The sequence below is a fragment of the Rhinatrema bivittatum genome, chromosome 3 (assembly GCF_901001135.1).
Source record: "Rhinatrema bivittatum chromosome 3, aRhiBiv1.1, whole genome shotgun sequence".
Lineage (NCBI taxonomy): Eukaryota > Metazoa > Chordata > Amphibia > Gymnophiona > Rhinatrematidae > Rhinatrema > Rhinatrema bivittatum.
Window position 1 is genome coordinate 212,044,441 of NC_042617.1, and position 17,601 is coordinate 212,062,041.

General features: G+C 40.2%; 1 protein-coding gene across 13 annotated transcripts in view; it reads left to right on the top strand.

Moving 5' to 3' along the window:
- Positions 1-12,977, top strand: part of AGPAT4 (1-acylglycerol-3-phosphate O-acyltransferase 4) — a 502,489-nt gene extending 489,512 nt beyond the window's left edge. For all 13 annotated transcript variants that reach the window (XM_029594136.1, XM_029594144.1, XM_029594145.1 and 10 more), the window contains one exon: positions 12,446-12,977. In XM_029594136.1, coding sequence (XP_029449996.1) covers positions 12,446-12,534 — 89 coding nt within the window. In that variant the 3' untranslated portion in view covers positions 12,535-12,977. The remainder of the gene's footprint in view (positions 1-12,445) is intronic.
- Positions 12,978-17,601: the final 4,624 nt, after the last annotated feature.

Below are 17,601 nucleotides of genomic sequence, written 5' to 3' on the forward strand. Positions count from 1 at the left end.
AGAAGTAATTATTAATAATAGTTTTAATAATGACTAAGAAAACACAGGAAGCATTAGCTGAATTTAGAACAACCATACTATATATAATTTAATTATTGTAGCTCTCTAAAATTAGCAGTACCTCTGTGAGTAATTAAAACAAAATGATGGAGATTCTTTTTAAATTACTGACGTGTGTCATTCCTGAGCAGATATTGGTGTTTAAAGATTTTAAATGCCCTGCTACCGAGCCATTTTTACCATTATAAATCTAAGGATTGACATGATGGATGAGTTTGGTAACAAGATTGCTTCAGATATTACTTTTTTAATTAATTTATTTCTTTTGTATCTTTCTTTAAAATTTTTATCTGTTTTATTATTATAATTGATTGTAATTTCTTTTATTGTATTTTACTGAAATGTTAACCGCTGTGAAGGCTATGCTGAGACAAAGGTATATAAGCAACAATAAACCTTAAACCTTAAGATGGAAGAGGACGGGAATCGGAGTTAGGAAGCTGTTTAGAGTAGCTGAAGTTAAAATGTGAGGCTCCAAAACATTAATTTGCTTACAGTTTTACTTTAAGAGTGGAAGATGCATGGAACAGCCTTCCAGCAAAGGAAAAACATTAAAAAAATTCAAGAAAAACTGGGCTAAGCAGTGAGAATCAAAGTTGTGAAGAAGTAAGGGAAAGCCAGAGATCAACTGTGGTCTGTGGCATTGTAAGAGGAAGTAAATTGAGCAGACTAGATGAGCCCTACAGTCCTTATTGCTGTCATTTTTTGTCTTTCAGTGTTTCCATTGCATTAAGTGTTTTAAGGTGATTTTACGTATAATAATAAAATATAAATATTTGTCCAGTCGTCAAAGATTGTTCTTCCCTAACATGAAACATGAGCATTCCCTTTTTCTGTCCCCACAATCTAGAATAGATTTCCTTACTCTTAATGATTTGATTCTTGTTACATTTTCTTTTCTCTTCCACTTCAAAGCTCCTACCAGTTTTGGTTAGTCTTCAGTAATTTTGTCCATATCCTGGCATGTATACAGATCAATTGGTGGACAGACCTATTGAGACTAAAGCAAAGTGATATGACTCCCTCAAAGCTGCTATGGGCCAGATTTTTAAAGAAGCACGCCCGGGGTACATTTGTGAGCGCTACCCGGCGCGCACAAATGTACACCTGATTTTATAACATGCGTGCGCTGCCGCGCGCATGTTATACAATCCAGGGTCAGCGTGTGCAAGGGGGTGCACACTTGTGCACCTTGCATGCGCCAAGCCCAAGAAGAGCCCCGATGGCTTTCCCCGTTCCCTCCAAGGCCGCTCCGAAATCGGAGCGGCCTTGGAGGGAACTTTTTTTTCGATTTCCCACCCCCCAGCCCTACCTAAATCCCCCCCACCATATTTGACAGAGTTACGCCTGCCGGCATGCCATCCCCCAGCACAGCCGCTGTGCCAGAGGAATCGGGCATGCCCCCAGACCACTGCCCCACCCCCGAACCACCCCTTTTTCGAAGCCCCGGGACATATGCGCGTCACGGGGCTTGCGCGCGCTGCCGAACCTATGCAAAATAGGTTTGGCGCGCGCAGGGGTAGGTTTTCGGGGGTTACGCACATATAGTACGCACGTAACCCTTTGAAAATCTACCCCTATAGTTCTTAGTTCAGCCTTTAGATGTCACTTTGAGAGCAAGATACTTCCTTCAGCTTTCCTTTCTTTCTGTTTTAGAATCTCAACTGAAAACACATCTTCTCCCTTGATTTTGATTAAATATCCTCATCTCCAAGATCTTCTCAATAGTCTGACCCTAGAATTGTATGTAGCTTGGTACTTCCTAACTGCTTTTTTTTTTCAAATATTAAATTCTCCAATATAACATAAAATGGAGAAGTCTTAACAACATAACTGAATATAGTTTCCACCTAACACCAGAATCATGTCCCTCTCTCTGAGACACATACGCACACAACAGGAAAATGTTTTTTCAAATAAAAGGAAAACAGAGTTATATTTTAGTATTGTATTTATCTGTAAAATTTCAGTGCAAAGTTGGCATACACCTGCTTGAAACTATTAAAAAAAAAAAAACTTTACCATACTGTAATCCAATTCTGATTTTGCTGTTCCCCATATAAAAAAGGGAAGCTGTTTAAAAGGTTAGAATGTTTGAAAATGTATAGCTGTAAAGCATGCTAGTCCAGAAATCAAAGTACAGAGCTGAAATTTTGAGAACTAGATTCAGATACTACCACTTATGACTTACTGCTTAAACTTAAAAATCTCTCAACCTCCTATGCTCATACATGCTTCCTATGCTTTTGTCTCCTTGCAATGTGTGCTTGACAGATGGTCCAGTCCTTCTCCTGGAGTGCTCAGGACACTTCTACTCATAGTTTTACTTTTCCCATATTAAAATCTCATCATTTACTTAACACATCATTATTCTGTTGTTTTCATTTGATTCTGAATGTTCCACCAGCATCCTCAAAATGCAGATCTTGTTCACTATTTTGGTTGCCATTCAAATGGAGACTAGTTTTGCATATTGAATGATTGATATTGGTCATCATCCTTTAATCTGTGCAAACATTTGTAATGCCAATGTTTTGACATTCTATTGCATTAAATGCTCCCCAGTAATTACTGTTTTCAAAGCTTTCTACATGCCAAGGTCAATCAGTCATAGAACAGTATGAGACTGAGAGTTATGAATATGCATGCCACTGCCCTGCACAGCACTCCGCATGTACATTGCATAGGAAGACCAGGCACCAGATGAAGTAAGCATTTTCCTATTGATCTAATAGGGAAGACACCCTTTAGCACATCTGGCCCAAGGTATTTCTGTTATGCATATCTTTAAATTGCAGTTGTGCAGTTCTCATTTGCCAAACCCCACTCATCTGCTATTTGGTCCTGTAAAAATAGCAGATGGAGAGGTATGAATATGCATGCAGAAGCCCTACACTGAATGCAGCATGTACTTTGCATATGAAATGAAGGTATTTTCCTCCCATGTATCTATTGAAATTGCAGTTGTCCAATGTGCATTGTTTCTAAACTGCACCTACCACTAAATTGTGGTTGTACATGACAAGTATTTGACTTTCTGCAAAAAGCCCCTTACCTTGTTTATCCACCAATGCAGGATGTTCTACTTGTTTGCACAGACTCAAGCTACATTCTATGAATGGCTATTGTTGCTTTAAAGCAGGGGTCCTAGAGAGCCATAAATCAGTGTGATTATCAGAATTTCTACAATGAATATACACAAGATCTATTTCCATACCTTACTTCCATTGAATGTAGACATACTCCGTGCATATGCATTGTGAAAATCTTGAAAACAAGAGTGGCTTATGACTCTCCAGGACCAGATCCGGGGGCCTCTGCTTTAGAGTTTTGACTGTATTTTTTTTCTTAATGATGTCCTTAATGATGATAGCACCAGTCTATGCAGCAATAATTAAATCTTTTAAATGCAGATAAAAGTAATGATGATACAATCAATTTGTTAACACCATCTTGCTGTATCAATCAATAAATAGAAAACTAATGCCTAGTGGTATTAAATGCAATGCCATGTTTTTGAGTTCCATGAAACATCATAGCATGATATAACTTTCCCTTTACTGTTATAACTGAATTGGTATGATATTCTTGAACAGGAGATCTGTAGCTTTCCACTAGCGGTTTCCCTTCGAAGGATCTGGCATTTGTGATTTTTTTTTTTTAACTTGGCGCGGTTCAGAAGACAGCACATCAAAGTATTGTCCTCTTTATGGCACATAATCCTCTAAAAGACCTTTCCTATGTGGGATGTCTCTACTTGCACAGAGATATGGGTATAGTGCCAGGCAGGGCAGGTGCAAGGATATTGGTCATCGCAAATGAACCTTCAACCTTGTGCCCTCCCCCTTACATACCTACCTATCAGTGGCAGCTGTCGCACAGCATCCCCCTCTCTCTCATCCCACTCAGCATCCACTTCTCTTGCTCCTCTCACTATCTGCCAAATTCTGCATCCCCCTTACTCTGCCCCTATCCATATTGCCTAGTGTCTATTTGGTCCCTCCCAGCATCTGTTCTCTCTTCTTCTATTCCCCACAGCATCCTCCTTTGTCTCCCCTTCATTCCGTGCTCAGTATACCAGCATCACCCCAGTATCCTCTCTCACTCCACCCCTTACCTTCCTAGAATCCTCTCTCTCTCTCTCTCTCCATGCCACCATCATCTGCCCAGCACCCTCTTCTCTACAACTTCCTCACCCAGCTTTCTTTATGTCCACTGCCAAGTCCCCACATCTACCCAGCATCTATTCTCTTTTTTTCTTGTGGTGCCATGCATTAAAAGTGCCATCCATTAAAAGCACCCGGAGGTTTTGTGAGTTTGCTGCCCTAGTTCACCTAATGGAAGAACCAGCCCTGGTACTAGGTATTATCCAAACTTATAGCAAAACCAAATCTGCCATATAATCGAAAGGAAACACTACCATGTGCATTTAATTTATTAATATAAGAAGGAAGGATTGAACTTGACTTCCATGGGGAAAAACGTTGCTTGCTCAATAGAAAACTATGCCTGTATACAGCGTATCATCTGTGCTGTAAAATTTCTATTTTTGTATCTGCAAAATTCTTAAAAATCACCTCTAGGATATAAAGTAAGTATGCTTGCTTGCTTTTTTACATTTCTGAGTTGTATGTGGAGTGGACTTGGTGTGAAAAAATTATCTGTCAACTGTAGAACTCAAACCCAAGACCCAGTCTTAGATAAAACATGAAGAGATTTCTAAAGCAGCCTGTGGATTTCCTCTGTTTGTTGCAGATGTGCCAACTCTCCCTCTTTAGGATGGAATCAACTCTCTTTTTTTTAACTAAAATGTTAGCATTTTCCACATCTTCATTTTAAAGTTTCCTTCTCCAACCACAATGAAGAGTGGTTGTTTTTTTGTTCAGATCATTTGTGTAAATAAATAAAGTAATCACTTCCCATAAATGACTGTGTTGTTGAAAACATCTGTTTCAAAATTTTTCTATTTCTGTACATGATGCCTGAAATTGATTTTGAATAGTACTGTAAAAGTTGAAAGTGGGTTTTCAATGTCACGGTAATAATGTAGTTCTAACTCTGGAGTTGAGATTTCACTGCAGGCACTTTTGTGTACAAAAACACTAAAAGACCAGGCTTATGAGGCAGGATATGAATGTAATTTACAGTAATATTTTTTAAAAAGTTAATGATAGTCCTCTTTACAATATTGTCTGCCCTCTCACATGGATCTCCCTTTATAGGGCTTTCAAATGCTGGCATACAGATATGTTTTACTATCAAGGTAAATTGCAGAAATGCTTCTGTAAAATTGATGTCAGTGATTCATAATCCAGCTTTTTTCAGAGAGGCGAAGGGAGAGTGATATGGTTTAATACATTCAAATCCCCTTAGGGTAAATTTGCTGAAACAATGAACATTCATGCAAATCTGGTTTCCTTATCTGTACACTGATATGACCTCCTAGGGAAATCAGAAGGCAGTCAGCAGTATAATACCTGGAGCTGAATTAGTTTGGCTTTGACCCATTGAAGTTATGCACATAGCATTCCGCCATTCTAAGAAAAGGAGAAATTTTCTTACTTGTTAATTTTCTTTCCATGAATCCTGCTATACTAATTCAATGAGTCCTTACAAGTGGGTTATGTCCCCCTACCAGATGGAGACACAAAAACTTTCTCTGTGACATAATCTCCACCATGTATATGTGGTACAGCACAGAGAAACTCCAATAAACCTCTGACAGAGCACTGAGAACAAATTGCAGTAATAGTCAAAAGGAAAAAACAATAAACATGCATGAAGAAAGCTATCCCCCAATGCCCTCTCTCCTGTGAACAAAAAACTGAGAAGTCAGAGAAGGCAATATACAAGACGAAGACTTAACTTTCAGCAAACTGTAACCAAATCAAGCCAACCCTGCTTCCCGGGAGTGTCCTGGACTGATGTAGCAGGATTCAAAGAGAGAAAATTTCTCCTTCCATTTCATCCTGCTACACCAGTCTAATGAGACTTTACAGGTAGGAAGTACCAAAGCTCAACTAATGAGGGAGGGAAGAAATGAGGGCCACTCTAAAAGACAACAGCACATAAGCTGCATCTCCTCTAGAAAAAACATCCAGGCGGAGTTTCCAAAGAAATGCAATGACGACGACCAAGTAGCTGCTTTGCAAATCTCTTCTGGCATCACAGCAGCTGCCTTCGCCTCTAGTAAAAAGTATGCAAACAAGCTCAGGCTATCAGGTAGATAAGCCAAAGAGATCATATCTCTATTATATGGTAACCTCAGAGGCCACTCTACCTTTCCATGGACTCCCAAACAAGACAAACAATTTGTCACTTTTACAAAAAGAAATAGTCTCCTCCAAATAACAGAAGAGAACTTGACATACATCCAGAAACCAGGGACAGTAACTTTAAAATGAGCACACGGATGCACATACATATGCGTATGTGCGCATAAGCAGACATACGCTGGAATTTTAAATCACGCGTACAGTTGCGCTGCTAATTTTAAGCCATTATTCGAGCTAACTTACTTCGTGTATCTTCCTTAGGACTTTGTCTGCTTTAACGCATGCAGGTAAGTGGATTTTAAAACATGCTCGCATGAAGGACATTCCCAGTTTTACCAATTAGTCAATATCAAGGTCATCTAGATCTTTCTGGTTCTTCAGTCTGCATCCCCCCAGTTCCCCCAGATCCCTCACCCTGTTGTCTTAGGCCTCAAAAGAGATTTTTGCAGACTTACACCTCGTCAGGAACAGCAGTAAATATATGCAGCTTATAAGCTACTGTGTGCTGCAGCCGCCAGAATTAAAATACGGATTTACACATGTAACTTTTGGGCCTGCCCCAACAAACCCTAACTCCACCCCTTTTTCTTTTGCTCGCACCCGCTTATATACATGCTTAATTTGCGGCTTTTAAAATATGCGTTACTCGTACATGGCCCATATATTCACATATATGTGTCTTTTAACATGAGCAACACTTTTAAAATTCACCCCTAAGAGACATGTTCACCACCTGACAGACAGAGACTGACTGGATCAAATGGAATGATGACACCACTTTAGAGAAAAAGGAGGGTTCAGGGTGAAATTATATTGAATCAGTAGAAATAATCAAAAAATGATCCCTACAAGACAGTCTGAATCTCTGAAATACGGTGGGCTGAACAAAACACTACCCAGAAAACAACTTTCAGGGTAAGATCCTTCAAAGAAGCATGTTTCAGGAGCTCGAGGGGACTGAGATCAATGTATTCAATACTAAATTGAGGATCCACTGACTCAACAAAGGCCTGAAAGGAGGACACTCTCTTAACTCCCCAAAGAAAATAAACAATATCCAAATGGGCTGCTAGCGAAACCTCCTAAATCTTGCCCATTTAAAAAGAAGTAGCCACAGCCCAAACTTTCAAAAAAATTCAAATACAGATCCTTCTCCAATCCTAGGGAGGATCAGAGCTCCAAGAAGAAACAGACTGAGCTTTGTAAAAGGTTTTGAAATGTAAGCCAAAGAAGTGGAGGACTTCCGAACCTTCAACAAAGACGAAATCACCAGAGGAGACACCCTTTCTTTTTAAACGAGGCCTTTCAAGAGCCAGGCTGTAAGAGAACAGAAAAGGATCATCCATGAGTATTGATCTCTATTCCAAGAGCCCTCACACCTCCAGATGTTACTGAAGGGGCGTGATCTTCAGTCTGATCAGCTCAGCATAACACGGTATCTACGGCCAATCCAGAGCTACAAGAATCACACAGTTGCTCACATTTTTGATCCTGCACAAGACTCCACCTATCAGAAGCCAAGGAGGAAAGACAAAATAGGGTTATTGCTGGTCAAAGCTGAGCCAGAGTATTTGAACCCTCAGATTTGAACTCCCCACGATGACTGAAGAACTGAGGGATCTTAGCATTCTTGCATATAGCCATGAGATCCATGTGAAGCAATACCCACTGGCAAACCATGTGACAGAAAGCATCTTGACTTAACTCCTATGTACCCAGATAAGGAAGATTCCTATTGAGAAAATTTGCCTGCACGTTTTCCTGACCTACAATGTGGACCGCAAACAGCAACTCCAGGTTCCCTTCCACCCACGGGGAGAGCAGATATGTCTCCTCCAACCTTCCCCAACTTCTGGTTCTGTCCTGTCTGTCCATGTAATCTCTGTCGCATTGTTAGACAACACCGTGACTGCCTCCCCTTTTTGCTAGGAAAGAAAAGGGCAGAGAGACAGTCTGATTGCCCTGACCTGGTTGCTTCTTTCAGAGTCCAGAATCCCTGGACCATCAGACCCAAACAATGAGCCCCCCAACCATATAAACTGGCGATTGTTACCAGAATCCAGGAAGAGAACGACAGATTGATAATCCACATCAGGTTCCATGGGAGCATCCACTACAGAAATTGTCCTTCTCTGAGACAGGCAAGAGGAGGTGTACCTCGTAGTCTTGAGTGTGAGGCAACCAGTGAGTCAGGCAAGAGGACAGCAAAGGCACAGGTGAGCCCTGGCCCAGTGGACTAGATCCAGAGCTGCTGCCATGAGATCCAGAAGCTAGAGAAAATGCCAGACCTCGGGCTTGATCGAGCCTGAAAACCTCGCACCCATCAAAACAACGCCCTTTTCGACATTGAACATACATGATCTAATTTCTTGCTGAAGTGAGCCCCTAGGTACTCTGGGGACTGAGAAGGAGTAAAGTTGCTCTTTGCAAAATTGACCACCCAATCCAAGCTTTCTAAAACATGGACAATTCTATTGAATACCTGAACATCTGCTTCACAAGACTTTGCTCTTATCAACCAGTTGTCCAGGTAGGGGTGAACTAAGACTCCTCACCACAAGAAAACTGCCACTACTACAATTACTTTGTTAAAGTTGTGGAGCCATTGCTAGGCCAAATGGAAGTGCCCTGAACTGAAAATAATCCTGCAGGATACAAAAATGGAGATATTTTTTATCATCTTGTCTAATGGGAATATGAAAGTAAGCCTTGGAGAGGTCCAGGGAGGCAAGGAATATGCCCTGATGGTATAGCAAGGAGGACTGAACAAAGAGTTTTCATCCTGAAATGCAAAATCTTGAGACTGTTGGTTACCTCCTTCAAATGGTTACCTCCTCGTTAAATAAACTGAATAACACCCAAGCCCCCCCCCCCCCCTCCTCCTCATAGGGAATGGACACTACTGCCTTTAACAGCTGAAGTTGCAGCAGCATGTATTTATTTATTTATTTATTAACGGCTTTTATATACCGACTTTCTTGATACAAATCAAATCAACTCGGTTTACATCGAACTAAGCAGTAACTATAACCAACCAATCAACAAGAGACAATTTAAGGAGCATAAAGTTACATTATAACAAAGGTTGCCTTAACTGGGAGTAGGAAATAAAGAAGGGGAGAACGTTGCTAAAGTACTATATACATGGGAGGGAGGCGACATCCAAGGCATAGGGATAAATCATAATGGAGTCAGAAATAGGGGCATGAAGTCCAAGGGCATACCCTAGATGAATTACATCCATGCCCCACTGATTTGAAGAGGCTCCGGTCCATTCTTGGTAAAACTACTGTAAGCAATCGCCTACAGGCAATACCAGTGAATGGACCTGTCAAGCTTCATTGACAAGAGCAAGCAGTTCCTGACCTGGAAGCCAAGTCTAACTTCAGTCTTCTGAAACTGTGAAAGGACTGACCCCTTTCTTTCAAACCCCAAGATCCTTGAAAGAAATAAGAAAAAGATTGTTTCCCCAGCTTATCCACTGAGTTTTTGGGGCTTAAGATTCCCCAAATTCTTGACTAGTTGTTCCAAATCTTCCCCAAAAGGCAGCTTGCCTATAAAAGGGAACTTGTCCAGGCAAGATATTGACCAGGAACCTGCAGACTAGTTTCAAAGCCAAAGAAACTGTCTCACAGCCAGCAAAGTTGCAACCAACCCTGATAAGACCCTTGGGAGACCATAAAAGGAGTCTGACAAAAAGGCCACTGCAGATTCCATTCTAGCTTCATCCTCACTATGCAGGAGCTGCCAAAGCCAGTGTACGAGGGCCCTGATCGTAAAGCCATTACAAATCAAAATCTGAATGATTAGCGCTGCAGAAGTAAGCATATGTTTCAATGGACGTTCAATATTACAATCTTGGGGAAGTCCATTCTAGTGATTGCTGTGACCACACAACGAGGTAATTGAAACAAGTACTGCACTACATCTGGAGGTAAAGAATACAACCTGAGAATATTCCACACACACTTGAGTCCACTTTCATCTGGACTCCCATTCGGCTAAGACCCATCTCCTCAACCTCAGAATGTAGGAGAAAAGCCCTGGAGGACCTGCAGATCCCAAATTAGCGCCTCTTCCACAACTGGAACCACTAACCAGAGGCACAAAGACTACCTGATCTATCAGGGCCACAATTACATCCTTGCAAAAAAAAAAATAGAAGTCCATGTCATCTTCTGTGTCCAAGGAGATCTTACCTTCCTCCATTGAAGCACAGCTCAAGATGTCCACCCGGCACTCAGGATCCACTGGAAGGTCCCTCACAACTGGCAAAAGCAGATTTAAAGCCCCTTTGGCACTTTTGAGAAGAAATGAAGCCTCAGCCTGACAGGAAAACAGCTCTGGGGAGATTTGTACTTGAGATCAAGCATCTGTGTTGCAAAGAAACAAAACAACAACAAAAACTTCTGGTGAAATTTCACCAGAATCACAAGGTTGAGATAAAGCATCTCTGTCTAGAATGTCTTGCACATGATCCAGAACTGGGGATTCCCAGTGTCCCTAGCTGAGCCCAAACAAGTGTGCAAAGGGGAAAGAAAAATCCCTGGGAAGTTGGGTCAAAATAGCCACCACTCCTCCCAAAAACAGTGCACTAGAAGCCCCAACAAAGACACAGGCCACAGATACACCGAAGAGGCCTGCTTGACTGCCTGGGGAGGGGTGCTAGAACCAATGGAAGCCTGCAAATCCTCCTATGCGAGCACTCCTGAAGCTGCAGGGACACTGGGAGGGCCCCACTGCCCAGCACACTTACCCCACGGAAGGAAAGATGATCACAAACCAATGTGAATATTGCTGCTTGATAGATGTCACCAAATCAGATGCCAAGTCACTGCTTTTGATGCTTTTTTTTTTTTTTATGAGCTTTGCTTAAAGCAACAGGAGGGCAGGCATGAGGAGCGCGTAAAAGATCCTATCCAGAACACAGATTAGCTGTAAAGAAGTTGACCCCTTCTTGGGGGGGAGTTGTGTGTGTAAATTGAGAGAAATCACACCCCCAGGTTCTAACCTCAGTACTGGGCTCGCTGTACAAGTTCTAAGCAGCTTCCAATAAAACATTCATAATAAAAGTTAATACACAAAAACAATACAATACACATTTTTACCAGCATTGCAAACAGCAAGTTTCTTTTGAGAAATTTTTCAGTACAGGTTACATCTGCAAATAGTTCTGTAAGAACATCACAGGAAAGCTTGTTTAAATAAGTATGTTTTTAGCTGCTTTTTAAAGGTTTTACTGCAAGACATTTTGCAGAACATCAGAAACAACCAGAGAAGGGCACTGTAACTGAAAACAACTTGTCTCTCGATTCTGCTTGTCTAATTAACTTATGATTTGGAACTACTAAGAGGCATTAACCTGGCCTTAGGCTGCATAATAAAAAAAACTCTGAAAATCCTACTGCACACCACCATGTGGTAGAAGCAGAGTATATTGGAGTTTCTGTGTACTGCACTGCATATACATAGTGAAAATGATGTCACAGAGAAAGTCTTTGTGCTCTGCCTCCTGTAAGTACTCAATGGACTGGTCTAGCCAGATGAAATGGAAACGGGCCTTCTAGTGCACAGATGCAATGGGGCAAAACCAGAGTTCCATCAGCTTGACATAATTAACTATTTGGGTCTAGCTTTATCTAGAACAAGATATCTCATATATGTTGGGAAATCATTTTTTTAAGTTATTTTTCCTCCTACGCTTGCACTAAGAAATTATTGCCACATTCATACCTTCTAGACAGCTATTGCATATTGATTTAAAATTTAGAAAATGACATTTTACAAAAAGCAAATATTCAAGTTTCTTTTTTCTGTCTGGTAGTTAAGTTATCTAAAATGGATAAATTTGTAATGCGGTAGGTTGCTCGCCATTAATATTTGCCTACTTGCTTCTAGCTTTCAATAATTAAACTTCAGTAATATGTTTGTAGTGTAAACTGGGCTTCATATAATCCAGAGAACTAAGCAGTTTCTCCTATTTGTGGTATTTGAGAAAATTACAGTACATTTGGCTTTATGTTTGCCCCTGGCTAGTGATATTTGTGAAGATATGATATAATGATGTTTGGTTTTTTGTTTTTTTTTGTCCTCTGTGTGCACATTTGCAGCTTCAGTTGGTGTTCGACGGATGATAGGCGTGACTGAAATAAGCAAGGGCTCAACCTATGGCAACAATGACAAGAGAAAACAGCAGTAAATATCCACAGAGACTGCTTAGAATCCAAAGGGAATAAACTCAAGTTCGAAAAACTCTCCTGACTACATATCAATCGCCTTCAGCTGAAGGGGTGGTGTGAGCAAAGCGCTGGACATGGTTTTGGAAAAAGATCCTGTTTTGGGGGAGGGGGTTTGATGTACCTGCCACACTGGGAAAAATGCACTTCTTAATATCTCTTTAAAGCGGTTCCTTTTTTTTTTTTTTTCTAAGTGTCTTATACATTTTGAAGATAATATATAGAGAATTAGAATAAAGCGAGAGATACTTGTATACCTGTGCAGGCATTTGGTTCATGAGTTGGTGAAGCCTTCCTTTATTACAGTGTACTGTTACCAGCTAAATATGGGGGGAGAAGGGGAATGTGAACTGTGTTTCTAAGGACTATGCTCACTGCATATTAAAATGAATATTTTTTATGTTTACATTGTCTGTGGTAGTAGTTTTTACATATACCATACTTCATATTTGTTTTTGTATAATGTGGCTAAAGGTACAGCCTAGTTAACAAAGTCACAAAAAAAAGAGCAGAAAGGGATGTCAAGAAGTCAACTAGTCCCTTCTTCTGCTTTAAGGTAGGATCCTCTATACCTAGATCATCCCGGACTATTGTCTGTCTGACATGCTGTTTAAAATTTTCAATGACTGAGATCCCACCGCCTCTTCTTCCAGTGCTTGATTACTCTTACTCATGCTGGACATTTGACTGAACCTTTCATCTCAAAACAGCATCTCCATATTGCTCCGTAAATAACGAGAAAGGACTTAGCTTTAGTAATGCTTCTTAAATGATGATGTACTGAAAACTAGAGGAAGTACCCATCAAAAATGATGGGGAAAAATAGCTTCTAGATGTGTAGCCTCACACCCCTGACAGCACAAACACACACTGTATATAATTTTTATCCCTTCTGCTTGCCAACTGCAGAACCCATAGATACACAGTGTACATTTACCCCATTTCCTTGTCACAGCACTTGTACCTCACCTCACTATTCTGCTAGATTCAGAATGAATGGGTGCACAGCATGTTTACTTTCAACCCATTTCTCTGTAAAAGTGTACATCATTTTGCCCTGTGTATGTTCACCCCATTTGTTCATAATAGCATGAGTACTTTTACCGCATAGCAAACATGCAAAAGGATAAAATCTGTTCTAAATGGATTTCTCCCTTAATTCACAATCCTGAGGGACAATTTTTGGTGGGATACTAAGAGGAAAGTAGAAACAACTGAAATCAGTCACCGCAATTCCCAAAAACAGATGCTAAATATGCCTTTTCTTACCTCTAGCAAATGAGCAAAAGGAGAGTATGAATTTAGAATAAGAGTTTAGGTGATTTTGAATTCTCTTTAACCTTTTGGAAGGCAACAATTTATCTCTGTTCTTGCCATGCCTTAAAAAAGAAAAGTGTGTATGTCTGTATATGCAGATTGTATAGAGAGAGATATTATACACTCATTTATGTGCTTTAGGGTACTTCTTGTATTCTTACATTTTCTGAAAACATTCCAGAGACACAAATAATTGTCTTTTATGATCTTTTTAAAACTAGTGTGCTTTCCATCCTGATGGATCTGGAGGTAAATGCCACGTGGAAGGTCTCTGGTTCACTCCCCAGGTTGGCTCTTCTGCTCCCCAAATGAGCCAGGACTGGGGATGATGTGGAGGCAGCATTCACAGCTCCCAGGGGGAGGGAGTCATCATTGCTTAATGATACTAAGACAAAGAATTTCATAGATCCTCCTTTGAAATATAAATAGCTCACCGAACAACAGAGACATTCAGTAGACCATCATATAATGACACCCTGTTTGCACTAAAAACAAGTGCCATTGGCTGTCTATATATATATAAAATCATTGGTCTATGAAATATACCAGATTAGTTTGTCTGCTTTTTGTATTTTATCATGCATGCAAATATACTCTCATTGAATAAAACCAGTTGTCTCTTGCTGGAAGTGCAACTTTGATGTTCCAGGATGAGATGAACATGAAAATCTGACACAGAATCAGTGTTTAGAGGATATTATCTGCTTCAAGGGTTCCCTGAATAGTGCAGCATTCAGTGCAGATAATATCCTCTAATCACTGGTCCAGTGTCAGGTTTTGATATTCATCTCATTCTGGAACAGGAAGACTCCTGGTGCCAGATCCCAGACCTTGTTTCAATTTAGCTGAAATTACAAAGGAGCAAGAGGAAACTGCTAGGTAAAAAAAAAACAACCTACTGTGCCAATGCCCCTCAAGAAAAGCCCTGCCAACTCCAGGTTGCTGTTTATTCCTCTCCTAATTAAAACAACCTGGACATGTACATGGCAAGGGTTTCTTAAATGTTTATTTTTCTTGCTTATATAATATATAACATGCTTTGAATAGTGATTTCAGAAATAGCTTGGAAAAGAGACAGATGAGAGGGGACATTTATTATTTATTTTATTTAAGAGTTTTTATATACCGTCATTAAGTTATTTACCATCATAACGGTTTACAATAAGGCACCTATATCAAAGAAAGTGTAGATCCTAATTTACATGGATGGTGCCATTGTGATTCGGTAACAAACAGTAATTAAGAATAATATGGGTTGTGCTCAGGAAATTGCCTTTAGAGAAATTCCCTTGGGGGGTTAAGTGTTTTATGGTACTTCATTCTGATGGTTTGGCTACAGTTAAAAGTGAGTGAACTAATTTCCAGTAGTATCTGGAAAATATGCTTTGGGTGCTCTGAGTCCGCTTTAGCCTTATTTATTTGCCTGCGTCATTTTCTTTCTTGAAGGCTTGTTTGAAAAGCCAGGTTTTGAGTTGTGTTTTGAAAAGTTTATGATTACTCTGGAGTCTTAAGTCAAGGGGCATTGAGTTCCATATTGTGGGACCAGCCAGAGATAGTACACGTTCCCTAACTTGGGTAAGTCTTGCTGTTTTTACAGATGGAATCGTTAAAAGAGCTTTGTTTGCTGATCTTAAATTTCTGTGTGGGATGTGTACTCGAAGTGCTGTGTTCAGCCACTCTACTTTTTCGTCATGGATAAGTTTGTGTATTAAGCAAAGTGCTTTGAACTGAATTCGCTGTTCTATGGGTAGCCAATGTAGTGTGGCGAGTGTATCTGTTATGTGGTCTCTTTTACTTTTTCCAGTGAGAATTTGAGCTGCAGCGTTCTGTAAAATTTGTAGCGGTCTTATTGTAGTGTGGGGTAGACCAAGCAGTAAAGCATTGCAATAGTCCGTGCTGGCAAATATCAGAGATTGGAGTACTGTACGGAAGTTTGGCAGGGATAGTAATGGTTTAAGTTTTCTAAGTATCATGAGTTTTGCATAACCTTCCTTTACCTTTAGTGAAATGTGTTGTTTGAGGTTTAGTTAAGTGTCAATTATTACGCCAAGATTGCGAACTTTCTCGGCTAAATCAATTTTTTGGTTGCTATTGAGAATTATTGGAGTTTGTGTAATATTCATGTTTTTCCTTTCTAAGTGTATGAATTCAGTTTTGTCTATGTTGATTATCAGCTCCATTTGGTTTAGAAATGTACAAAATCATGAGGGGTGGAACTGGTAAATAAAGGATGGTTGTTTACCCTTTCAAATAATACTAAAATAATGGGACACTCCATGAAACTAGCAACCAACAGATTTAAAACAAATAATAGAAATTACTTTTTCACACAGTACACAATTAAGCTATGGAATCTGTTGTCAGAAGACGAGATCAAGGCAACTAGCACAGCGGGGTTTAAAAGAGGTTTGGACAAATTCCTAGAGGAAAAGTCCATAACTCGTTATTAACGGATTGATGAAACAAGAGGGTAGGCGATCTAAGAAAGCTGTTTGGGCAATAATGCAGATTAGGCACCAGAACAGTCCAAGTGTAAACTTTATTTGAATGGAGACATGAATTCATACAAATGCCCGACTCAGGCCGAGTTTCGCCCCATTTGGGGCTGCCTCAGGGGCTGGGTGAACTTGATCTTTTTATATATATCAGAAAGCTGTCTTAGGATTAGTGCACCAAATATCTTAATAGTCTGGTAATATAAATGTCCTTGCTGTATCGGACTGGAGACTATACGTCATTACAATAACATTTATATTACCAGACTATAAAGATATTTGGTGCACTAATCCTAAGACAGCTTTCTGATATATATAAAAAGATCAAGTTCATCCAGCCCCTGAGGCAGCCCCAAACGGGGCGAAACTCGGCCTGAGTCGGGCATTTGTATGAATTCATGTCTCCATTCAAATAAAGTTTACACTTGGACTATTCTGGCGTCTAATCTGCATTATTGCCCATAACTCATTATTAGCCAGGTGGTAGCAGGCCTGGATTTGGCAATAGGGCAGCAGAAATCTGGGGAGGGCAGCAGGCTACCGGAAGATTTGCTGTCTTCCAATAAAAGTTATAAATTATATTAATAAATATAGTGTAAAACTAGTTTCATAATGTAATATAAAAGATGGAAATGTTTGCTTCAGAATTTCTAAATTTTTGCCACAGGATCTACCCCTGAGCTGCCACAGGAAACTGGGGGGGGGGGGGGCGACTGTGCCTTAGACCTTCTGCCTCCTATTGTCTAACCTTGGGGGGGTACAGGGGGTGACAGAACCAACTGGGCCTAGGGGTGCCAAAACCCTAAATCTGTCACTGCCAGATAGACTAAGAAAATCTATTGATGCCCTTGAGAGTGAGGAAAGGAAACAGATCTACTTTTTGGGATCTGCCAGGTACTTATGACCTGAATTGGCCACTGTCAGAGACAGGATGCTGGGCTCGATGGACCTTAGTCTGACCCGGTATGACATTTCTTATGTTCAATATAAAATGGATATAACAGTTTCCATTGCTTATGTACTCTATCCCTTGTTACTTTATGTAATCAACCATGGGCCTACCTTTAGAAAAAAGACGAATATCAAATGCTTATAAATAAATGAGAGAAAAAGAGTAGAGCTAAACTAAATTGCACCCAAACTTGCTTACCATGGGCCTACATAATAAATGTTTTCTTCCATATCCTTTCTTGGGTCACTGTGGAATGCATGGAGACA